General features: G+C 44.6%; 1 protein-coding gene across 1 annotated transcript in view; it reads right to left on the minus strand.

Annotated features, from left to right (window-relative positions):
• Positions 1 to 4,127: 4,127 nt before the first annotated feature.
• The window catches only part of LOC147665123 (early activation antigen CD69-like), a 59,603-nt gene continuing 37,570 nt past the window's right edge, over positions 4,128 to 26,160 (minus strand). The window contains exons 4-6 of the mRNA XM_086949758.1: positions 22,138 to 22,286; positions 20,835 to 20,938; positions 4,128 to 6,682 (exon numbers count right to left, since the gene is read on the minus strand). Coding sequence (XP_086805884.1) covers positions 6,565 to 6,682; positions 20,835 to 20,938; positions 22,138 to 22,286 — 371 coding nt within the window. The 3' untranslated portion in view covers positions 4,128 to 6,564. The remainder of the gene's footprint in view (positions 6,683 to 20,834; positions 20,939 to 22,137; positions 22,287 to 26,160) is intronic.

Consider the following 26,160-nt stretch of genomic DNA (forward strand, 5'->3'; position numbering starts at 1 on the left):
GACTGTCAAGATACACCACATTCTTATTGGGTGGTTTATAATACACAGAGTATGGACTTTGAGATAATTGTGAGATCAGTAACACATATGGAACATTAATATGTTTTCTTTTTTAATATTTATTGTGCGTTTAAGAAAGTGGACGTGTATAATGTTCTTTGATAAAAGTTAAGTGATGATTTACTGGGAGTTTATGAAGGTGGGCGTAGGTACTATTTTTTAACAAAAGCAATTATTCACTCCAATACAATTAATGGAGGCATCTAACACATGATGCTTTGTAGTGGACACTGTGGCGATTAGGTTTAGGCAGTTCAAGATGGTGGGGGTTTTGGCTTATATTTGAAAGAAATTGAGAGAAGGTCGAACTCTACATACAACATCTCGCACCAGATATTTCAATGGTAATCCCATATGTATAATTGGAGAGTTTTTTGGGCTCTCTTATTTGAGACTCAATTAGAGGTGTGACATTACTGTGTTTCACTAGGAAACAATACCATGCTTACCCTGGAGCAATAACTTTGAACCAGCATATGTGGAATTACGTGTGGCTTTAGATAATTTTGAATAACCCAGCCTCAATATGTGTAGGGCGCCGCTCTAGAAATAAGAGTATCAACCTAAAATTATACCAGGATGTTGAGGAGTTGTATGTACATTGCATCTCCTCAGGTACAATAAATTTTTTTACCAAAGAATTAAGCTAGGTATTATAATAAGGTATTGGAATAAGCTATTTGCTAATATGAATATCTGAATACTAGAATATGAAATAGTAAAATTGTTGATTTTATAAATTATGCAGATATATCAAGTTATTCTACAATTCCTATCAATAGTCCCAATAGTATCCATATAAGGACAGCAATTTGGATTCATGTAATGTCAGCCATCACGAGCCAAATTCTCCACCGGGATTTGTGACCAGGAAGATATGTAGCCCTTTGATTCCGTGTATAGAGCGGCACGTAATAGAAGTAGGATTCTTGTCAGTTTTTTTAATTGGGTACAATTCTATTGATCTTTTCATTTTTGGTACAATATGTTTCTCCATCCGTTTCAGGTCCTAAAGAAATTTGATTCACATTAGAGACGCCAATTTACACAAAACTATTTTCAAAATCTTTATTCTACTTTATTCAGAAGAACTTCCACATTAAAGTATGGTTTGTCATACCTTGTGATAATATGATATGAAACCCTTGGGCTAAACTTGGCATACGACAAATGGGAACTCGACATGGATGGTTTTGAATATTGAGCTTTATATTGACAATACCATGGAGAGTGGACTCATGATGAATGCATATTAATTTGAGTCCAATACTAATTGAGTGATGGGATTACTTTAATGCATAGTGATAATCTCATAATAAACAGAGATTGGTTTAACCACCAATCAACCATTCAGAAACTTTTTAGGCTGTTGTATTGCTTTTGGTCACTAAGTGTGTGTTATTTTCATTTTTCATGGTAAATAGGATTGCAAACGTTCTTTTGACACTTCTCTCCTTTTTACTTTTTGTATTTGTTGAGCATTTTGTAAAGATAAAATCCTATATATGGTTTTTTTTAAATGTTATTTTATATATGCTGTTGTAGCCCTGAACACGTCCCTGTGATGAAACGCGTAGGCCACATTTGAATTAAAGAAGGGAAATTTAACAATATACAAAAAAAGAAAATGAACATGAATAAAAAAATGTCTTCAGAATGAATCTGCAAAAACAACAGTTGATGGACAGAATGCAGAACAATGTCACACATTCACCCCTGTACAGAGATATGGGCCTAAATCCATCGTTTTTTTGCTCACCATGGCATTCCAGTTTCAACCCAGCCATAAGCAAATCAGTCCGGACCCTGTGCCCCATGGGAACAGTACAGCCCGAATAGCCAAGCCAGGTCCCTGGACTGGAAACAGGCATCCTAGGACCTGTTTTGGGCCTTCAGCCCCATCAGCCAGGATAGCTTGATTCCAGTGGCATAGAGACCACAGGAATCACGTTTGAGCATACCCGTCCCACTCGGGGTGACAAATGCAAAAACAACAGTTGATGGACAGAATGCAGAACAATGTCATACATTCACCCCAGTACAGACATCTAGTGCCTAAATCCATCATATTTTTTGCTCACCATGCCATTCCAGTTTAAACCCAGCCATATGCAAATTAGTCCTGACCCTGTGCCCCATGGGAACAGTCCATCCCGAACTGCCAGGCCAGGTCCTCCTTGGACTGGAAACAAGCATCCTAGGACCGGTTGCGCGCTTTCAGCCCTTATCATCCAGGATAGCTTGATTCCAGTGGCATGGAGAGCACGGGACTCACGTCTGAGCATACCCGTCCCACTCGGGGTAACAAATGCAAAAACAACAGTTGATGGACAGAATGCAGAACAATGTCATACATTCAGTACAGATATCTGGACCTAAACCCATCGTTTTTTTGCTCACCATGCCATTCCAGTTTGAACCCAGCCATATGCAAATCAGTCTTGACCCTGTGCTCCATGGGAACAGTCCAGCCCGGACTGCCAAGCCAGGTCCTTCCTGGACTGGAAACCAGCATCCTAGACACGGTTTCGGGCTTTCAGCCCTCATCAGCCAGGATAGCTTGATTCCAGTGGCATGGAGAGCACGGGACTCACGTCTGAGCATACCCGCCCCACTCGGGGTGACAAATACAAAACAACAGTTGATGGACAGAATGCAGACCAATGTCATACATTCATCCCAGTGCAGAGATCTGGGCCTAAATCCATCGTTTTTTTGCTCACCATGCCATTCCAATTTGAACCCAGCCATATGCAAATCAGTCTTGATCCTGTGCCCCATGGGAACAGTCCAGCCCAAACTGCTAAGCCAGGTCCTCCCTGGACTGGAAACAAGCATCCTAGGACCGGTTTCGGGCTTTCAGCCCTCATCAGTCAGGATAGCTTGATTCCAGGGGCATGGAGAGCACGGGACTCACGTCTGAGCATACCCGTCCCACTCGGGGTGACAAAGGCAAAAACAACAGTTGATGGACAGGCTGCAGAACAATGTCATGCATTCACCCCAGTACAGAGATCTGGGGCTAAATCCATCGTTTTTTTGCTCACCATGCCATTCCAGTTTGAACCCAGCCATATGCAAATCAGTTTTGACCCTTTCAGCCCTCATCAGCCAGGATAGCTTGATTCCAGTGGCATGGAGAGCATGGGACTCACGTCTGAGAATACCCGTCCCGCTCGTGGTGTGTTTTGCTGTTCAGAATAAATCTAACAGAGTCTGTGCATTATGTTAGCAATTGAGTTGAACTGCGTTGAATTTGTATCCATTGCATGTTAAAATGTGGTGCTGGGCCACCAAAAATTTGCTGCCTCTGTACGGGGAAAATATATTTTTTCCTGTAGGAGAGATGAAGGAGGCTGGTCTTTCAGGCCTGTGCACTATTTTGATTTATTGTGACTTTTAACTCACTAAAGTGGTAGGTGTGATGGTTCACTGCCTCAGCCTCTTTGTTTAAATTATCGGCTAAACAAACCTTCTTGCCAGAGTCCCTGCTGCCTGAAAGAAATGTAAATGTGCACAATTTGTCAAGCTGCAAATGTAAAGGGTGCTTGGAAGGCGGATTTGGCTTTGATTAATGGAATCACTTGGCACTTCATGAAGACACAGATTTATTCCTTTTGACTGGTATTGGAAAGGAGATACCAGCTGAGTGGTGAAGTGTGTGCTTTAAGGGGTGTAAAATAGACCCTGGCTGGCCGCAGGGGTTCGTGTTAGGCCCTAGCTATTCTCCACTGCTTCAACCTAGATTAAATTCTGTGTATTTCTGGTTAGACAGAGCTCTGCAGCGCTTTAATTATTAGAGGTTTCATAATGTACGATAGTGCATTTTCCAATAAGCTGTTATTTTTATGTACATATCTGAAGATGAAAAACCGAAAAGTTACAGTACATTTTGTTTTTTTAGACCTACCTTTGACCCCACCACATGTTTACTCGCCCCACTCCATTTTGCACAGCATCACACTTTTTTTAATGCACTTCAACTGCTGAGCATGACTGATCTGCATTGCCAATACTCGTTTGAAACTTAATTTGAGGTCATTCAATACTAGGTATAAGGTATACATTTTATTTGCGTAGTTAATTAAAACCATTGCAAAATGTCAACATAAAAAAAATCAAATATATACATATCCGACTTATTCCTTCATGATTCTTGTTTAAAAACCTGCTAATAAAATGTTTTCTATAATTAAGCAGCTTCACCATCAAAGTGTCTAAGCATTCCAGTACGTCAAGAGACTTTCCGTCAGGAGTTTGCAAACCCTTCCGGCCTTAGAAAATCTACCCTTTTTACAATACTAGCAGCTACATGTGACGTGCCTTCAGGTGCTGTTCTATCTGACCACCGCATGCTTCAAATACAAGAGTTCTTATTATGTATGGAGAGACTCTTTGTTACGCATCGAAAAGTTTGCTAAAGAAATTACTGGCTAGGTTCCTTATGTCACCATTTCTGGCATTTTGCTCTCATAGTCTCAGATACTTCACTAGACAGCAGTTCAGTTGTGGATCATTGGGTGTGAAGCATGCCAACAGTGCTTGCCTCCTGGTACGAATCCCTGTTGGTTGAAGTGTTGCTTCAACAGTTGTTTCCGTTCCTTAAGAAGCTTTTTGCAGGAGCATAGTAAGTGCAGCAGATCTTCAGATGCTGATCAACATAAACGGCCCACAGTGCCTGATTTCTCTCTTAATCAGGGTGGAAGATGTTGAATACAGGGTAGCAGCCCCAGTCTGTACTTCAAGAACACTATTTTTATGTTTTTGTCATAGCCAACATTAAAATATGCTTGAACGGCCGACTCTGTATATGTCTTTAATGTCATCCATCCGTGGGCCCTTTTTGTCAATGCAGCCTTGTCCTCCAGCCAATAAAGATGTTTCACTGTCTTCCACACTAGTTTTTTTAATGATATTAGTTGTTGGTGTTTCCCAAAGCTGACGTAGCCCCATTCCATTTAAACTACTGTTGAGATATATCGCAGCAGGTGTTGTGGTGTGTTGTTGTAACTCCTTCCATAATTGTTCATTTAGTGTGCCATTCGGAGCTTTTCGCACTTTATCCCACGCAATAATAAAGGCCCCTTGTTTTGCAACTGTTTGTTTTTGAACGCCAATTAAAGCCTGATTTGCACAGGCGAGATATATTTGGGCAGCCCAAAGATGACGTTATATGCTGTTGTTACTGGGGCTTCAGGTTTTTTTGCGTCTCTGCCTTTCTGAGCCTCGCTGCCATCGGTGATTGTTGGCTACAGCTTTGCCAGAAGCACATTAATCAAAGGTAAGAAAGATGGCCACGTCAATTTAGAGTTTAGCGATTTTAGAGTGGTAGCCAATACTAGGCCTTTGTTCCTGATGCTGTTCTTCTGTGCCAAAAAGCGGCCCCCTGTGTCCAGCTTCACACCCAGATATTTGTATTCTGCTGTATCCTCAATTTTAGTATCTCCCCAAAACCAGGCTCTAGCTTGCCTCCTTTTTTCCTGATTGTTCTTATTTTATCCAGGCTGATCGTTAGATCATTTGCTTTAGAAAATTCCTGCGTTGCGATTAAGAGGTGTTGTAGCCCTACTTTTGTTTTACTAATCAGGATTATATCTTCTGCGTACCTGAGGCATGGTATCAAGATGTCTCCTAGTTTTGGGGCATGTGAGTTGCAGCTAATTCAAAGTGGTACTAAGTCAGCTATATATAGGTTAAAGAGAGTCAGGGCTAAAACACATCCCTGTTTCAGCCCGTTTTCCGTAGGAATACGCCTCGACAGGGAAGTTCCGTTTCCCAGCTTCACCTGCAGCAATGTATCCCTGTGCAAGTTTATTAACAACTTTAATAAGGGCTGTGACAGCCCCCTTCTATGCAATTTGGACCATAGTTTAGTGCGGTTGACATGATCAAATACGGCCTTATCAATACTAAGTGCTTTGCTCTTCTACATCGTTCAAAGGGTGCGAGACATAAGAGAACAGTGTCTTCGTGCCTTTCTTGTTGGAGAATCTGAAAACCTGTGTTTTCTAGCAACATCCTTTCCCTGTGTGACCTCCCTAGGGTGGCAGACCGTTTCTAAAAACCCGTCACTGGTCTATGTGTCTTCCCTTTTTTTCTATGTGCCCCACCTGCAGCACTTCTCCCCGCCTGCAGCACTACTCCCCGCCTTCACCCCGGCCTGCACTCACTGGCTCCTCCCAGGCCTGGACCCTGCTCCCTTTCTTTGTAGCAATGTTTGCACTCTACAAATATCCCTAGACACGAGGCAGGGAGAGATTTTCAGCCTACATTGTGTATATTCACATTTTAGGAAAGGGCTGAAAACAAACAAACACAAATAAGATAAATACTAAGCACAAAAATATAAAAAATATAACTTAGATGATGTCACTGTCATAGACCCACTTCGAGAGCAGATAAAGGATCCAGCCTCTGTTCCTTAGAAGGGATTCCCATCTGTGCTGGGAAAGAGCATACAAAGGGGCTGAACTCATAGATGTTCATGTGTTGTTGGGCTGTAGGTCAGTGTCCATCCTTTGTGCAGATCCAGTGCCTTGAAGTCGCACAGTCCAGTGCGCCGAGCCTTTCAGCGTTCAAGTAGGCGCAGTCCAGGCCGGGGCCGCTGTTCTTTAACTGGATGCTGAGGAAAGAACAGAAACACACATCAGGATTGGTTCTGAATCATCAGTCGCTCATTGAAGACCAGTGGATTTTAAATATTTCTGCTTCTTTCATTGCCATGGCTGTCATCCGCTACCATGGCAAGGAAGAGCCTCCACTGGCTCCCTATTACCTCCAGAGTGTCCTTTAAACTCCTCTGCCTTACTTACAGTGCCCTCATGGCTGGCCCTGCCGATGCTCTTGGGTCTTTGCTCATCCGGTATGTCCCGAGCAGATGTCTATGCTCTCTAGAGCTAAACCAATTGGTAGTCCCTCGCTCTAGGAAGGTTAGATGGGGGAGTAAGGCTTTTTCCATCTTGGCACCCCAATTATGGAACACACTTCCTCTGGAGATCAAATCGCAGCCCTCATTGGTTCTCTTTAGGAAAGCTCTCAAAACCTGGTGTTTCATTAAGGCCTATCAGTAAGCTCCTGTCACCTGGTGGATTCAGCTGGATATTGAGTTAGGCGCCTTGACGCCCACTGGGCTAAGTTGCGCGGTTACAAATCACATTTAATAATAATAATAATAACATTTGGTGTGTTTGGGATACACAGGACAGCAGGACTAGAGCAGGAAATACAGTGAGAGTGAGTGAGTGAGTGAGTGTGAGAGCACGCATGCATGTGTAAATAAATGAATGAATAGGATCATAAGTAACTACAGGGAATTCTGGGGCCAGGATATTGAAGTTGCTACAGCTCTCTAGGTGGCTGCCCCCCCCCCGCCACTGCTGCTGCTCCCCACTGAGCCATCCATGTGCCCAGTCATTCACTCATTCAACCGTCCATGCACTCAGACACTCGTCCCTTCATCCTCAATGCACTCACTCACCCCTTCATCCATGGATGCACGCAGGCACCCTCTCATCCATACGTGGACTCCAACACTCACCCTTACACCCATTCATCCACTGACACATTTTCTCATTAACTCCTCCTGCGTTCGCTCATCCACGCACACATACCTGTACCAATGAAAAAGCAGCTGCGGAGCTTAAAAGAAGCTGGATGAGTTTGCTATGACAATGCTTGTTCAGTGGTGCTAGATCCACCCGGATGTGGCGATTAGAAAAGAAAATGGCAAATCAGCAGTTTTGTAAAAAGGCTGCACTTTATATAAAATGGCCGCAAAATTACTAGAATGCCATCTGATATATATATATTTGTTTTGTTGACGAGTCTGACAAAGGGTCGTGAAAACATAATCAACAGATATTTTCGCCTCTCAATTCCCAACTTTTTGGAAATGAGGACAACTTTTGGTCATCTTTTGGGTGTAGACCAACACAGATCGAGGATGCGCACCCGGCTGGCAATGCTGCTCCAGGTAACGAGGTCCTAGAGGACTAGTTGGTGGTCGGGGGCGGGCTTGGAGGGGCGTAGGTCTAAATAAACTAGTGCCAGGAGCTCGAGGAGCCATCAGCCACACCAAAGGGCCATATCTTTGCACAGCATGAAGGGATTTTAGACCAGTGCTTCCCTGTAGACACCATCTAAAATGGCAGCTCAGAAGGCAATCCCAATTACAAGGCCATGCTCCTGACAAGTTGGGCTTCAAGTCCTCTGGATTCATTATCCTTGTGTTTGACCAGATATCATGCCTCACGGATGTGGGACGCTGCAGCGGTGCCCCGGCAGAGGTGCACACATGGGCGCTAGAACATCCCAGGGACATATACGGCCCGACCCACGAGGTTAGGATTGGAGCTGTGCTTCTGTAGAGCTCCAGAACGTTTAAACATTCCCATTTCAAAGTGGAATACTCTGCCAAAACAGGCTCCATGTATTTAAGACTGAAAAGAAATGATTACAAGCAAAATAAAGTGCCACAATAATGCCACCACATTTTCATTTCTGTGCTGAAAAATGTCTATTTTTGTGCCGCATAATGTGAAAATCCATGCCGCGGTATCCTGGGGGCTCTGGCTGTCTAACGATGCACGTCATCTACTCACATACATTCTTATGTGGAAGTACTATATAAAGGTTTGAAATATTTTTCCGGTTATAACAAGTCTCATAAATCACTTAGGGAAGGATCACTTGTCCTGGATAACCTTGGTATACAGGTGATGTGTATGTCCCAAGATAAAAAACCCTCATGCACGTGTGAAGTGGTTCGAGTTAGCGGTATATCTTGGTTCTCCGCTATTCACTCACGTGACTGCATAATCATTGGGTTAGTTGTTATGCAACCTCCTTTACCCTTGGTTAAAAACAGTAGTGATCAGTGATAATTGGTAGGTGAATTTGTTTAAAAACTCTGACAGCCAGACTACTTTATTTATTGTTTCTGGGTTCGAGTAAGTTGTCTGAAAACATATAGATGTGCGTATGGGGAATAATTAGGATTCCTACGCACTCAATTTTCGTGATTCTAAAAAGGTAGACATGTTTCAGCCCTAAGTTGCCTTGTCAGGTCATTCGGGCTTTCTTCAGGACCAAGTGAAAAGTGATGGTGTCTTATACATTAGAATTTCTTACTATGATAAATAGTGTAGCAAAGTGACGTAGTAGTCCTTCACTTCAGGGAGGTCAAAAAGTACCTCTTATGCGCTGTTGTTGCGCTTCAACGAATGCCAGGGGTCAGAGGGAGCCTACTGCGGCTCACTCCTCATGCACGACTTGTGCTGACGCTGCCCTTCTGGTCCCGGATCCAGGGCAGCGTCAGCACAAGTCGTGCATGAGGAGTGAGCCGCAGTAGGCTCCCTCGACCCCCTGGAGGTTGCATAACAACTAACCCTATGATTATGCAGTCATGTGAGTGAATAGCAGAGAACCAAGATATACCGTTAACTCGAACAACTTCACACGTGCATGAGGGTTTTTTATCTTGGGACATACACATCACCTGTATGCCCAGGTTATGCAGGACAAGTGATCCTTCCCTAAGTGATTTATGATATTAGATATACAGGAAACTGGACGGATCACAATTGCCTTCTCCCCCCTGAATTGATTTAGTAATGATTATAACAAGTGCCAAAAATAGGAGACTGATAAATCATTGGTGACAAAGTAATTATAAGAGAGTCGAGTCCTACCCCAAATAGTATTTAAAATCAGACATTGAAACCAGATCCCTATATTCATGTCCTTAACTTTCATGGCCCATTCGCTGATTGATTTCCAAACAATGAATGTAAAACGCTTTACGGTAACTCATGTCAGTGATCTAGCTCCTGTTTACACTTCACATGTTTTACTTAATCTTGCATAACATAAGAGTGTTTGCTTTTCCCAGGATGTTGTGTTTCTGTATTTTTTTTAATGCAGCTTATTACTCCTGTAAAGCGCATACTTTAAACTGAGTCACCTCCAGGTGTTTATAATGGAAGTTGAGGATAACGTCACAGCGAGTTTCCCACAATGCTTTCATTGGGTCGGAAAAGTGTGCAGAATACTTGCTCATCCAATCCTTGGCCTCTCTGTGGAGAGCACAGAGAAATATGAATGATTTCCAGTTGCAATTGTGATTCCGTGCAAATGTCTGTGAAGGAGGTACACAGTTGTCAAAATATTGACACAGGTAAAAGAAAATGCAGTGCTCACAGGTGAGTGGGTGCGTGGTGTGTTTGAGAGTGGTGAAATATAAGAGATGCGAGGAAGTGCATTCAAGGGAAAGTGAAAAAAGGGTGCTGCAGCGGAAAGAGATGAGGTGTGAGATATGCAGATGAACGAGACGTGGAGAGAAAAGGACGTACATGGCCTGAATATACGGGAGTGATTGAGAGACTCCGAAGACCCCCCCTCTTCCACAGGCTTCAGGAATGTTTCAGTCTCACAATTCCATAACTGAAACATTCTAAATAATTATTAATTTACATCAAAATCACTGTTGTTACTCATTCCTCTTAAACATCTAACAACCATTGACAAAGCCATTAATCCTGGCAACAAGCCATTAATCCTAACTGATTTTAGGTGTATGTCTGTTGTTGTGTTCTATATCTGAATGCAATAACAGAAAATTTAGAAAGGAGCTAAGATACTGGTCGGGTGGCACACTATAGGAATCACAGAAATGTAGTTTATGTGTTTAATGCGCACCCTTTATAACAGAGGACAAGCACCTCTTACAGACCCCCTACTTTTCTAATGGCGATTAAACGCTGTTTGTCACCATTTACTTACTGCCAAGAAGTTCCAGCTCAGCCTCATTTAAAATATACCAGTGCTGCAGAGAAAATCAGCAACTATTTCATTATAGGCATAGCAGACTTGCAAAGTAGTGGTTACCTGTCCTATTAAAAGAATGGAAGATCTGCAGAGGAGTGCCAGGACTGTCCCAATGAACATATACCACCAATGCGGCAATAGGATAGTGTACCCAATCATTAGTGTGGAAGCCTTTCTGAAAAGTGCAAGTAATGTCCCACTTTAAGTGTGCTTAGCTCCACTGGGAAGTCCTGGTACTCTTCATTTTTCACATAACAGCTCTGCTGAGAAGTGCTGGTTGTATGCATGAATAATAGCAGACCAGGTTAGAAGTGCTGCTACCGTGCAGTACAAAGATATCCGTTCTGCTGAGAAGTGCAGGTATAAGGAGTGGTACTGTGCATTATAAGGATTGGAGCTGTGCTGAGAAGTGCTGGTAGCATGCGTGATTAATACAGCATACTTGGTCTGAAGTGCTGGCACTGTGCAGTGCAAAGATATCAGTTCTGCTGAGAAGTGCTGGCAGGATACTTGCGTCCGGTCCAGGGAAGACCTGGCTTGGCAGTGCGGGCTGAACTGTTCCCATGAGGCACAGGGTCAGACTGATTTGCATATGGCCATGTCTGAACTGGGCGAGTGAGTTAAAGAATGATGATGGATTCAACCCAGATCTGGAACTGGGGGTGAGTGTCTGAAAAGTTTCAGTGTTCCGTCCATCATCTCCTTGTGTTTACTTTGTTCGCTCTAAGTTGGCAGGGTATGCACAGACATGGGTCTCTTGCTCACTTTGCCACTCTATTCAAGCTAGTCTGGCTGATGAGGGTTGTGAGCCCGAAACCGGTCCCAGAATGCTTGTTTCCGTATCAGGGAAGGCATGGCTTGGCTGTTTGGGCTGGACTGTTTCCGTGAGACAAAGGGTCAAGACTGATTTTTATATGGCCATGTCTGAACTGGGGTTTAACTGAGCTAAAGAACGGGGATGGATTCAACCCAGATCTGTGACCTAGTGCACCTATCATCTCCCTGTGTTTGCTTTGTTCAAGGATGAAATACTGAAATATATTGGCAGTTGGCTGATTACTGAGATAGAAAATGGCTAAACTAAAAAAAAACACTCAAAGGACACAAAATGAGTCATGAGGTCAGAGTGCTAATGTTTCCCAGATCCGTGCGTCAGTAGCTCATCCAGTCCAGCTTTTTGATTGGCAGTAGCAGTAAAATCTCTTTACCCGGTTAAATAAATAACCATAAAACAGATGAAACCTCATGAGGCATGCAATAGATGAAATACATTATATGCAGTACATAAAATATGATTTTAGATGCAGTTACTACATGTGTCGTCACATAAAATACAAGTTAGTGCAAACCGATTAAGGCCAGGCTCTGCGGATCCTGATAATGCTACTTAGAAAGCGACCCATGTTTATACCGGTGCCCATCTCACCCAAGATAGAGAGGAATACCACTGCTGGCCTTTATTGTTGAAACTGGGCCTCTCAAGATGGGGACCAGAAATGTTTTCTTTGGCAAGGTGTATAAGTTGCAGAACATTGCAACATGTTCCATAGATTGAACTGAGACTTTGTCACATCCACAAGGACCTAGAGAGCCATCGACAGCCCAACCTGTGGGGAAACGGACCAATGGGAGCAAGGAATTCAACCTTAAACTGGATAAAAGCTGGCGATGGCTAACATTATTAACCCCGGTCAGGTACGGTTCAAGGGAACGGACAGTTTTTTTTTATCAAACACTGTGCAGATAAAGAGCAGAGAGCCAAGATAGGAAATTCTCTTTTACCCACCAATGGTCCGCTTTAACAATTACTTCAGGGTAAAAAGGCGAGGACCGCCCAAAAGTGTCAAAGCAGACTGGATGCAACTTAACCAGGGAACTGCTTTAGAATTGGCTAGAAACACAATCCCGGATAATCAGCCTGTTAAGAGACGGCTCGCTCTTATACCAGATCGAGAGCCAAAGTAATAAGTACCTAAGTTTGATGGTATCAGAAATGTATCCGAGGTCAAGTTCCTCATGTACCACAAATGTTGGTGAGCTGTGGGGCAGCCCAACACACGCCTCATGATCTTATTCTCTTCTAACTGTAGGGGACTGCAATTGAGATACCCCCGAATATCACTACCATAACAGGTGGCCGAGACACACTTAGCCCTATAAACATGACGCAGTGCGTTTATGGGTTTCCTGCCCACCCTTAGGCTAAAGTCTGGAACTGAGGAGGGCTTGGGTCACCGTTCTTCTGGTTTCGGTCGGGATCCACTTGTAGATCCTGCGGAGCATGCAGAGGGTGTTGTAGCAGGAGGAGATGGCGTTGACCTGTTTCGACATGGAGAGGGAGGAGTCGAGGATGAATCCTAGGTTGCGTACGTGGTCCGTGGGTGTCGATGCTGTTCCCAGTGTGGTCGGCCACCAGGAGTTGTCCCAGGCAGAGGAGGTGGGGCAGAGGATGAGGACCTCCGTCTTGTCCGAGTTCAGTTTCAGACGGCTGATCCTCATCCACTTGGTGGCGGCCTTCATTCCCTCGTGGAGGTTGGTTTTGGCGATGTGCGGGTCCTTGGTGAGGGAGAGGATGAGCTGGGTGTCGTCGGCATAGGAGATGATGTTCAGGTCATGCTAGCTGGCCACTTGTGCGAGATGGGCCATGTAGACGTTGAACAGGGTTGGGCTGAGGGTTGAGCCCTGGGGTACGCCGCAGATGATGTCGGTGGCTTTGGATCGGAAGGGTGGGAGGCGGACTCTTTGGGTTCTGCTGCAGAGGAAGGATGTGGTCCAGTCCAGGGCCTTTCCCTGGATTCCGGCTTCTTAGAGTTGTGTCCTTAGTGTGCGGTGGCAGACCGTGTTGAAGGCGGCTGACAGGTCCGGGAGGATGAGGGCTGATGTTTCGCCGTTATCTAGTTGGCGCCTGATGTCGTCTGTGGCGGCGATGAGAGCTGTTTCTGTGCTGTGGTTTCGTCTGAACTTTCAACAGCACAGCTTCTAAGCCATTAATACAGATTGTAAATAGAAAGGGGGACACAACGCACCCCTGTATCACATCTCTGGTTATGGGGAATCTTTTTGTAAAGTCCCATTCTCCCAGAATCTGACCGATGCCAACATGTTTATATGTGTGTCTGCCAGGAAGGAGACAAGGGCCCATTCCATCCCTAGAGACAACAACAGCGACCACAACTTTGAGCGGTTTACCAGATCAAAGGCAGACGAGATATCCATAACTTCTTATAAAAAGGGAGCCCTTTTTAACTGATAGAAGGTGTAAGTTTAGACCTTGTTCGATGGTGCCCAGGCCCGGTCTGAACCTGTACTGAGAACCAACAATAATATTATTCTCTTTGGCCTAGTTTGAAGGCCTTTTTATAACAACATGACCCAAAACCTTAACTGTAGTGTCAAAAAGTGATATTGGCCTGTAACATTTTGGGTCGCACGGTCACCCTTTTTAAACACTTGCACCACTATTGATTGAGACCAAGGACTTAAGGGGCCAGTAAATAAAGCTGCATTTAAGATGTTTGTCAATAAAGCTGCCCAGATAGCTGCATCACTCTTAAATAGGTCAGCTGGTACACCATCTGGTCCAGGGGCTTTATTACACGACAGACATCTAATGCCACAAGTGACTTCCGTGATAGAGAAGAAAAGGATGGGAGGACCAGCCACCTTCACATCAGGGTAGGAGGACATTAGTTCCTTTTTGTCGCTGAAAGAATACATTTAATAAAATTGGTCGAGCCAATTAACTTCCAATATAGTGGTCGTCAGACTAGACATGGTGACCTCAGACAAGAAATGTTGATTTATGGCTCTCCAAAATACTGCGTGGACATTAGAATCACTAGGGCATACTAACTGATCCCAAATATCAACCCTGAGAGATTCTTTCCTTTTCTCCAACACCTTCTTGTATTTTGATCTTGTGCTCTGTATCACCTGACTAGCTCTCGGGAGGCGTTTAAGAGCTGTTTATAATGCACCAAGGGATTTAGAGCATACCCCATTAAACCATCGGGGTCTGGTGGAGGCTAAAGGACCAAGACTGGGGAGTGTAACCATGGACTTGACCCTAGTGCAAAGACCCAAAAATGCAGTCAAAACAATATTAGGGCTACAGTGTACAGTAAGGGATCATTCAACCCAGATTAAGGCAACATGTGACCTCTGGGCAGAACTTGCTGAAAAGAGCCCCAAAAAGTGACTTGGGATTCATTTTGGACCACTGTAACGGTCTACCTTGATCCGTAGGCGTCGGATGTTGTCTGGCAGAGGTTGATGAGGAAAGACACTGGTTCAGATGTTTTAGCAGTAGCACCAAATGGTTAGGATCATGCCACCCAGTCCATTTAACATGGTAACTCTCCAGAGAACTAAAGAGTGATGTTGAGATCAAGAGGTAGTCAACAATTGATTCAGCCCCTCTACCAACATACGTGGGTCAGCCTGGACACTTGTCAGGAACAAGTTCTGAGAATGGACCAAACAGTTTAACTGCTCCCCCTGAGGGGAATGTTCAAGGGGTGTGTGTGGGGAGGGAGAGAGTGCGGACTAATCATCGGCCGGGTGATCCTGAAAGAGAAAACAGGACCCTGTGCAAGGATGAATATTGAAATCCCCCATAACCATTATCGATACCCTTCTTGCTGGGTCAGCTCTAGGAAGGGCCGATGAGTTCCCAAATTCATTGATGTCCAAACTGGTCTCAAAAATGGCCTCAGAGAAAGGGGAGTGACCATTAGGGTTGTAGACATTCAAAATGAACATCAGTATTTGCTGGACAGAATAAATTTACAAAATTACGCAAAAAAGGAGTGGTTTCAAGGTCAGTCTACCCCCTCCACAGAGCCTAGAGTTTTTTATCTATTAGAAGTGGGGAAGTGAGCGAGGATCTTGAGCATTATGCGCCCTTGAAATATAAGGGACAGGACTAGCATGATGCGGCCAGGTAGGCTTACTGAGCATGGCTTGGAGTTTCTGGGACCTTGGAAGATGGAGAGGCTGACTATCTATCGAGCCCGTCCCTGGCTGAACCCCAGTGGGGGCAACCCAATGCCCTTAACCTATGAGCCCTGAGATAAAGCCAGAAATCTGGCAGTAACCCACCAATTGTTGAAATTCACCAACCTACAATCGCCTCCAAATGACTAGAGTGGGGGGTGTTGGACGTGGTCCTATGGACCATGTTAAATTGGGTATAAAAACCAGCATCCACCCACATCTTTAACGACAAACAGTGAGGCACCTTGTTTCTAAGATGGGAAACCCCCTCTAAGCTGTTGAAAGTCATTGGGAACACGTTCACTAAGACTACTACATAGGGGGTGCAATCAGGTAAGAGATCCAAAGAATTACCCCTGTGAGAAGGAGCCCCAGCCCTCAAGGGAACACAGAAAGCCACAGAAGAGGCCCCTAACTGGGTGTCCCTGATGGTAACATGTCCTGATGTCACAGGATAAAGTGCTCTGGTGTCAGTAGAAATACCTATGTGTGCATTATCAGGCTGGGATTCATACTTTATTGGGGATCCCTTTGTCTTACTAAGGTGGAAGTCGGGGTAAGACCCGTGGAGGCTGTGGGAGCTGCACTATTGGGGGGAATGAAAAGAAACGGGTGATCCCCATTAACAGTAGGGCCCAATATAACAACACTAGCATGGGGGGGTCATTCATGTATGGGAGGGTTGAATTTACACAAATAGAGACCGTGCAGAAGTCCCTCTCCCCCAGCGTTGCCAATTGGCCATTATTAACACCAGCGGGGTCCGACGCCCTTAAACTCAAAGAAAGAACAGCATCTTCAACAGATTGAGTTCAGGTCCGAGTAGTGCTACCAGACTCTTGAGCCCCTCTGGCCAGGCCGCATCAACAGAAGATGGGCCGGCTTTCAGCTGCGTATTCGTGCTGGTTGTAATGGGTAAGTAAATCAGTGGGGATGGGGCATGGGATGATGAGGCTAATGGCACAGCCAGTCATGAAGAAGTGATGCCCCAAAGGATGGGGAACCCAAAGCAGCGGTAGGCGAGGGAAGATGGAGGGCAGAACACCACTCTCAGATCTAGACTGTCCACCAAATCAGACACAGAACCAGCAGAGTCTTTATTACAAGAAGGGTTCGTCGAGGATGTCTTTCCCCTTTTAGAGCGTGTTGACCTTAGATTTCGCTTTCCTAGGGACAGACCTGGCCGAAACACTTCACCCACAACCAATCCATTCCTCAATTTCTACAATTAATTTGTTTATTGCATGAAGAGTGCGGTTCTCTGCTGTGGGGTGCCTTGCTGGCGTAGGCTCCGTCCCAGCCCCCCTGTAGTTTGGTATCATCAGCGCTATTCCCATTGTTGTCATGGGCACTAGTCCCTTTGGTATCATCAGCGCTATTCTCATTGTTGTAATGGGCACTAGTCCCTTTGGTATCATCAGCGCTATTCTCATTGTTGTAATGGGCACTAGTCCCTTTGGTATCATCAGCGCTATTCTCATTGTTGTAATGGGCACTAGTCCCTTTGGTATCATCAGCGCTATTCCCATTGTTGTAATGGGCACTAGTCTCATTGTTATCATCAGCGCTATTCTCATTGTTCGCATCAGCACTAGTCCCATTGGTATCATCAGCGCTATTCTCATTGTTGTCATGGGCACTAGTCTCATTGTTACCATCAGTGCTATTCTCATTGTTCGCATTGGTACTAGTCCCATTGTTATCATCAGTGCTATTCTCATTGTTGGCATCGGCACTAGTCCCATTGTTATCATCAGTGCTATTCTCATTGTTGTCAGGAGCACTTGTCCCTGTAACAGTCACCAGAGTATAAGTTCCATAGCCAGCTGCATATCTTATGGTCACTGATTTACATCGGTAAAAGGCTTCTGCTCCGGTCCACCCCGCCTGTAGCACAGCGCCTCACTGTGAGGACAGAGGATGAGGTGTTAAGAATCAGAGAACAGAAAGCGCGCCAGAAAGAAAGTAGATGAGGCACATTCGGGCTAATGAAGTGTCCAAGACCAATGGAATAGGAGGCAAAGAAACACTGAAACACTGAAGGCAACACTTCTCCAAAAAGATCAAACAATAGTAACCGGTGCGTCGTACACTTCCAGCTGCACTCAGTTTTCATAGCACTTACTACATGTGGCGAGGCGTCGAGTTATGCGTGACATACTAAATAGCCCACACTCCCTCTCAGAAGTCACCCCACTTACATTTACTGTCACTACCTTCAAACTTGTACAGAGCTCGACAGTCTTTTAATATGGCTCGTGCTGCTGCTCCATGCTTCTTTGTGAAATGGATCCAAAAAAAAAAAGAAGCCCGCGAGTGGTGCACGTGCGCCAGCGCCGGCCATGTGGTTTCAATTATCGTGCCTGTGTCTGGGCACGATAATTGAAAGCACATGGCCGGCGCTGCGCGTAATAAACACCAATAGGGCATGGGCGGAGCAACGTGACCACCTTTGGCCTATTGCGTGTCCTCTTAGTGAAAAACACACACGCAAAGCCCAATCGCGTGGCACAAAAGGAAAAGCACAAAAGCGTGGGCGATTCCTAGGTCAGTATCTGAAACCCTGTTTTCACCCACTAAATGTCTCGTGCGAGCAATGCTACGCACTGCAACGCTAGGCACGAGACCTAAAAAGTAAGGAAACTATGAGGCTGTGCACTAGGGGGCGGGGCAAGTATTTGTAACCGTCCTGGGACAGTTATCTTTTTACAGAAAGTAGGTGAACTGTTATCCTTAAGTTAAAAAAGTGTGGGAACCTTGGAAGTAACAATGCGTTATATGCAAACCTTTTAGGTGCTAGTATTAGACAGTACCCAATCAAGCAAAGAGCTTGATTACCAAACTCATTCACTGAACACCCCATCCTCGAACACAACACCTAGCAACCCACCCAATGTCATCTGGCTAGTTGGCTGGGAGGGTGGAGCTTGCAGAACCTCTTCGGACACTACCCCATAGAAAACATACACAAGTCCGCACACTGCGTCATTTAAGAGCACCAAGAGGCAATGACACAGTCAAAGATGTGCTAAACCAAAAACAGCATTGTATAAGCTAAAATTGCAGTAACCAAGCATGCCCGGCCGTTTTCAGTGAACGAACTAAAGTGCTCGAGGTGGTACCTCGGCTCATCACACCCTGCTCACCGCCAAACCTGATACGTTGAAAACTAGTAAATATGTTACAGTATCAATTAACTTCATTGGTATTGTAACATATTGACTAGCTACAGACTGCAGCCAAAACAGAAACGAAAATTAACATGCAATCACTGGCTTCCTCTCTGCCGACAATACATTAGGATAACAATATGATATTTTTCACATGTTAATTTTAATGAATGGTCGGCTTAGAGGAAGCCAGTGATTGCATGTTAATTTCTGTTTCTGTTGTGGCTAAAGTCTGTAAACAAGAGCACATCTTTGGGCAGCACTGTCTGTCATCTTCCTTGTAAGTGATTAATTCTGCCTCCTCTCCCAGGCGGAGAAAGAGCCCGTCCAGACGAGCTATGTGTAAGTTGGGTAAATTGGAAGGAAATACTGACAAATTAATTGGTAACAGCAAATGGCCTGAAATGTGAATGTTTTTTCCACTCCTATTTAGAAGTGCACCCAAATGGCGCTGATAAAGGGCACTAATTGGTTGGAATGCATTTAGCAGGGCAATGGGAAGGTGGGATGGCGTGAGGCGGAATTGGCAAGCGTTACGAGCAAGCCTGCCTGCCTTCGAGTATTAGTGTGCCTGCAGACAGGAAAGAGTGAATACATGAGCGCAGCCATGGGGCAACAGGAGGCTGGCAGCAGCAGCTTGTGCACGGGATTGCTTAAAAAAAATCTGGGCAAGCTCTCGGAAGAGGATACGAGTTAAAATGTGACAGTTATGAAAAGTGGACCGTAACATGCCTTAAAAAGTTGCTGATTTTCCAGGATCACAGTTAAAGGGTTGCACCTTTCTTAGAACGAGCGGCAGCAATTGTCCTGGCTGTGCACGTCGTTCTCCTTGCTGAGTGTAATATCCATCAACAATTACGAAGCATGTTATCCTCACATAGTTAGAGGAACTCAAGTCACGGGCACGCATCAAAGCACGGTGCCGGAGGGGGGTGCGTGTGGCAGGCGCCATTGTTAAGGGTGCGCAGTGTTATTAAACAAACAAACAAGCACTGATGAGCGGCAGGACGCCGGAGGCAGTTACAGGAAATAACTGGGAATAAGGGAAAGTGGTGGCCTTTAAAAGCAGCTAAGTAATTAATATGTACAGCTGTGTGTAAAGTTAACACTGCGCTCCGGGAGTGAGGGGGCTCCGCCAAGGGTGAAAAGCATTAAGGACACGTAAAAGAATGTTCCCCTCAAGCACACATCAAACACGAAAGCGGACGAACACAGTAGTTAGGCGCTGCTGCTTCCGGACTACAAGCAAGTCAGTATCAGTCCAACAACCAGTAAAACCCCAGCTAACAAGAGGTATGCCAGCGTTAAACAAATGGCGAGCGGCAGGAGATATTACCCGGCAATAGGAGGAGTTTCACCCAACATATAGATTACTTGATGTCTCAGAAAGACAGCGCAAGCGCTGCCTAGGCGAGACCTAAAAATAACAAAATTAGGAAGTAATACTATTACAAAATGTGCCACATTATGTTTCAGAATTTGCCTTTACTTGCCGCATCATTTTCTCAACCCTGCCACTTAATTTGACCCTCTCATGACACATTTTCCCAGTGTCCCTGTCTATGTCCTAGTTGGACTGTATTCAGGTCCTACTTCCACATAATGAGCGTCTATGTAAATTCCTGCACTTTCCAGAAAGGGTGAACTGCTGAGGTTGGCAAACGGTAATGGAGAAGTTGGGCTAGTTGAGAGCAGGCCATTGGCCATGGAGTTAGATTGGCCTGGAGAAGACTACAAAGGCTAAGTTTGATAGCTTTAGAGGAAAGACCAATGAAGTCATCTTACATGTCGGGCCTTAAACGAGAGCCGTCCGGCCATCTCCATTCCCCGTCCTTTTTCCGGAGTCCAACCCAGTAATCCTTGGAGTCTTTTAAACGGGTAACGATGGCCTGCAACAAATCAGACTGGTTAATGACGGTGGTTACTCAACACAAAGGCAGCAGAACTGAGTATTGTTACAGCCACCGGCCTTGACAGGAGGGAGATACAGGTCTTAAAATCATAAGAATCATAAGAAAATCTCCCGTTCAACAATGATATAGAGGGGTGATACTTTCTATGAACATGAACTTGCCATGTAAGTTCTCCTTCCAGGGGATCCTCAGAAGGTCTCAACAGTGTTCAGAGTCTGAAGATTCCACCTCTAGGGGGTGTACTCTGCCTTCGGGGAGGCGGCGAGGGTGAGGCTCTGCCTTCGGGGAGGTGGCGGAGGTGGGACTCCGCCTCGCGGCGAGGGGGGCGGGGCCCTGCCTCCAGCCTCCAGTATTGTTTTATCATATAAGGGCCTTTGTGTTTTTTCATCTGCTGCAGCTTTAGCAATCTTTGTAACATTTTGAGAGTTCAAGGTCAATTATTTTAATGTTTATCATCTTGGATGTTTTATTTCAATATAGTTATTTGTGCATGCTTGAAGAAGTTCTAATATACTTTTGATAGTCTGAGGTTTTCTGATACAGGGAGTCAAAAACCAGCACTGTAGATTTGTAGTACAGAGAGGCAAAAAGGGTGAGACGGCTATAAAAACACATATTCTTTCTACCAGGAAAAGTCCAAAGACACTCAGATGAGTGATGATGTGTCAATGTTTACTCAGGCCTTGTGGGATGATAGAATGCCCTGTCTGACACCACATACGTTCGCCAATCACCTGTTTTTGAGTAAATGCTATTTAATGGTTCATGTGAGCTGATACATAAGGATGTTGCATGTGTAAGTTCAATTTAGAGTGCAAATTCACTTTTCCAATTCACATAAAGAGAACTGACACCATTAAAGAGATATACTCCTGCACAATATTATCCCAGCATTATGCATGTGTAAATCCACTCCCAGAGGAGGTTGTGGGAACTCAAAACGTTATCCACAACCCAGTCCTGTGCTGAAACAATTGGATTTTTACTATGGCAAATACAGGTGTAAATCCATTGCCAGGGTTGGAATTTAAAGAGAAGAAGCCCACATAAGTGCATTGCTGTAGGTGATGGGGTTTATATAGAGGGGGGAAATACTAAAAATAAAAACATTATGCTACCACTGGTTTACACATACATATCTTACTGCCACACACTGGTTTCCATCATCAGCCTACCTTGTCCTGTGGAGTTACTATCGTAGACATGTTTGCATTTTGCGAAGCGCAGAACGCGTGACTTGCATCCCAGGGCTTGGTCTCGTTGGAAAACAGGTAGCACCTTCCTTCATACCACATCCACTGACGCGGGCAGGGGGGGTCCAGTCCTCAGAGGGGATGGAAAGTAGATTATTAGGACATGAAAGATGGCGCTTTCTTCTGAGTCATGAAACTGTGGAAACATTGATGTAGGAAACCCTCTTCCATGGACCATTTCCTTACAGAGGGATGGAACTGAGGAGCCTGGGGAACAGTGGAGAAGTGCATTGTGGGTAGGCCTGTGGGCAGGCAGCTGCATTCCTTCAGAGGAGCTATGATGAGGGGTAAAAGTAAAGTTCTCTTCTTTTAAAACTATGAGCAGTAGGAAGCTGTCTCGTCTCGTCTCAAGGAAGCTGTCTCTTCCAACTGGATAATTTTCCCCCCTAAATTAATACTTTTCATCACGTGTTCGTTTTCGCAAATTACAAATAGTATGATATTTTCACACTATCCCTCAAAGTAGGAAGGGCCCACAATAATCAATAAACACATTTAATGTAATGTGTTTAAATGTCTATTCTGAAAGAGGTTTCTTGTAGTTCACGAGGGAGGGGCCAGTCTCTACACAGCCATAGAAAATTGAGATTTGGTTTGCAAAGGTGTCGATAAAACATACAGTTACTTCATAAATGCAAGTAAGAGCAACAATTACTATAGACAGTATATTTGAAAGTCTTGTGTGTATGAAGTGGTTGTTTTTTTACAACACAAGTAGTTGTGGGCGGTGAACATCGCTCCGCTAGCAGAGTTTTACCAACTTCGCGTTCCGTTGGGAACACAGAGTTCAGGCAAAAAGAGAGACTCCGCAGCAGAGCGGAGTTAGCTCCTGCACCCACATCTCTTTGGTAAAACAACTTTACCTTTACATGCTAAAAATCATATAGGCAATTCACAAAAGTGAACTTTGAAACATTTCAGGCAGTGAGAGAGGTGATGATTTTGGGGTCCCCCCTAACCTAGGGAGAGGACCAAGGAGATGACATGAACACAAATAACATATCATGCTGAAGGATAAGGTGGTGGTCCCATCCTCCTAGTACCACCCCGAGCAAAGTTATGGGAAAAAATACAATGCCAACCAAAGGCCCCACAAAGCATTATGGGGCGAGATTCTAGAGTGCAGTGAATATTATAGTATCGGCTCGGTGAGCCAGCAGAGCTGCTGCTGCTTAAGGAATGGTTTCCTCCAAGTCTGGTGGGTCTGATGGAGGTGCCCATCCCACTGTGCACCTCAACAGTGATTCTTGGTGGAGGGCAGCTCGGGGAGCCCACCTCGGCTGTCCTCGCCAGCAACCTGCCCCAGCAGCCCCCATGCGTGCTGCCTCAGTCTGGTGCCAGCAACAGCGGGAAAACTGCAGCCCTCCGAGGTCGGCTCCTGATCTTCTCAGACAACAGCATGGAGGAAATACACAGGGCGGAATGGGCAAGGACGCAAGGAGTTCAGACGCAAGGAGGAGGGCAGCCCGACGCCATGAGGCCCCGAGCTACCCTCCACCAAGCATCACTGTAAGGCGCCCAATGGGATGGGCACCTCCATCAGACCCACCAGACTTAGAGGAAACCATCCCTAAGCAGCAGCAGCAGCTCTCGGCTGAGCGGGAGACCTGTTACTATAATATTCACTGCATTCTCGAATCTCGTGACATAATGCTTTACAGGGCCTTGGGTTGGGATTGTATTTTTGCCCATAACCTTGCTTGGGGTTGTCCTAGGAGGATGGGACCACCACCGAATCATTCAGCATGATGTGCTCTTTGTGTTAAAGGCATCTGCTTGGTCCTCTCCCTCGGTTAGGGGGGACCCCAAAATCATCACATCTTTCACTGCTTGCTATATTTTGAATCTAAATTTTGTGAGAGAACTATATGCTCTTTAGCATTTAATGGTAGAGTTGTTTGTTGCTTAACCAAAGGTGTGTGAGGCTTCCGTTTTATTAATTAGGGTGGAGCGGAGCAACGGAGCAGAATTTTTACAGCTTTTATTTTCGATTCTGCGGAAAGCCACATAGTGTTACTCTGCCAACACCGCCCACCCTTAAACATAAGTTGGTAGCCAGGCAGCATTGCACAGCACTGTGGGTGCTGTGGGAAACTAAAATATTGATTTATGTACATCAGTTAGGAATGTACACATTTAAATTGCACAATGGCATTATAGGTCACATGTTCACTGTTACTTTCGTGACATAATTACAATTTATGTGCAGCAAGTTAAGCGATTTGCCCAGAATCACAAGGCTTTCAGTCAAGTGCTGGAGCCAAGACTGGAATTGCAGCTCAGCCACTAGACCACACACATGCCTTGGTAATGCACAACAGTTATTTAGGGATTTGCTTGGATTTGAGAAAATCTACGTATTTATTCAACTTATTTTAGTTTCTTTCAGAGACAATATCATGTAAAGGCTCACGAGCTGTAAACAACTAGATTTCAAATAGTAAATCTACCCCTAAATATGTACACTTTTCTCAGTTAAAATCAGGCTGGAGTTAAAATAGTTAATTCAACAACCCGCCAAATATAAGCACTTTCTCCAATATTTGAGGAACTGATATCAGAATAGTAAATTCTTCCTCACCTAAGAATAGGCACTCCCCCCAATGTTTGAAGGACTGGAGTTAGAATGTAATATAATCAATGTTTGTGTGGTTGGGGCAGAGTAAGATATATAATTTTAAAGTATTAACCCCCAGATGCACCAAGCATCCATTTTGCGATTCCTTATTAGCGAAAAATACTGAATCGCTAATAAGGAATAGCAAAATGCTATGCAAGAAGAAATCACTTTAAAAATAGTGATTTCTTAAAATTCCTTAATTGCGATTCTCAAATTGCGAGTCGCAAATAAGGAATACCTCCCCATTCATTCCTATGGGCCCAGAGGCCCATAGGAATGAATGGAAAGACATTCTCAATTTGCGAATCGCAATTAGCGAATCGCAAAATGAGAATGAGATTTCAAGGGTGCAGGGGTGTCCAAAGGACACCCTGTTGCACCCCTGAAATTGATCTGTGCACATATGGTGCGCACACACATTCCCTTAGGGCATGTGTGCGCGCAACATGAAACTTTGAAAAATGCACTTTAGTACATTTTTCAAAGTTTTTGCAAATTACTATGAAGTTGAACTTCATGGTAAATTGCGAGCCCTATGAGCGAAATCTCTATTTTTTAAACTTTAATGCATTGCATTTAAGGAATCTCAATTTGAGATTCCTTAAATGCAAGTAATCGCACTTTAGCAAATTCTTAATTTGCGATTTTTGCATTTGGGATGATGCATCCCAAATGCAAAAATACCGGTCCCAAAGGGGCAGATTCTGAGAATCTGCCCCTTTGCGAGCGATTTTAAGCTTCATGCATTTGGTCCATAATTTTTGAAATGTTAATAGGATTTATATGATATGAATACATTTTTGTGTTCCATGTTTTTATAGGTTTGTAAAATTCAAAATACGTTAAACTAATATACAAGCGGCCACATACATCAAAGTCCGGTTTTGCGATTCCTAATTTGCGATTTTTACCGAATCGCAAATAAGGAATCGCAAAACGAGATGCATGATTGAAAGTGCATAAAATTTGCGATTCGGTAAAAATCGCATTTTTTACCGAATCGCAAATATTATGCGAATTCCAATTTGCGATTTCGCAATTCCATTGATTCCTATTTGCCAAAAGGCCCATAGAAATCAATGGGAATTGCGAATTCGCAAATTGGAATTCGCAAAATGTTAATGCCCCCTGGCCCTCGAGGACCCCGGCCGACCCGCCTGACGTACACCGCCGCCACCCTCATCACACTCAACACCGGCCGAGTCCCGGGATGCTGCAGAGCCACCCCACGACGCGTCCACGGACCCTTCAGCTGCAACACCTGCAAGTTCACCTGCATCTGGACCTGCCCAACACCAGCACCTGCCAAGCCGAACACAAGCAGC

The sequence above is a fragment of the Lissotriton vulgaris genome, unplaced genomic scaffold (genome assembly GCF_964263255.1).
Source record: "Lissotriton vulgaris unplaced genomic scaffold, aLisVul1.2 SCAFFOLD_668, whole genome shotgun sequence".
Taxonomy (NCBI): domain Eukaryota; kingdom Metazoa; phylum Chordata; class Amphibia; order Caudata; family Salamandridae; genus Lissotriton; species Lissotriton vulgaris.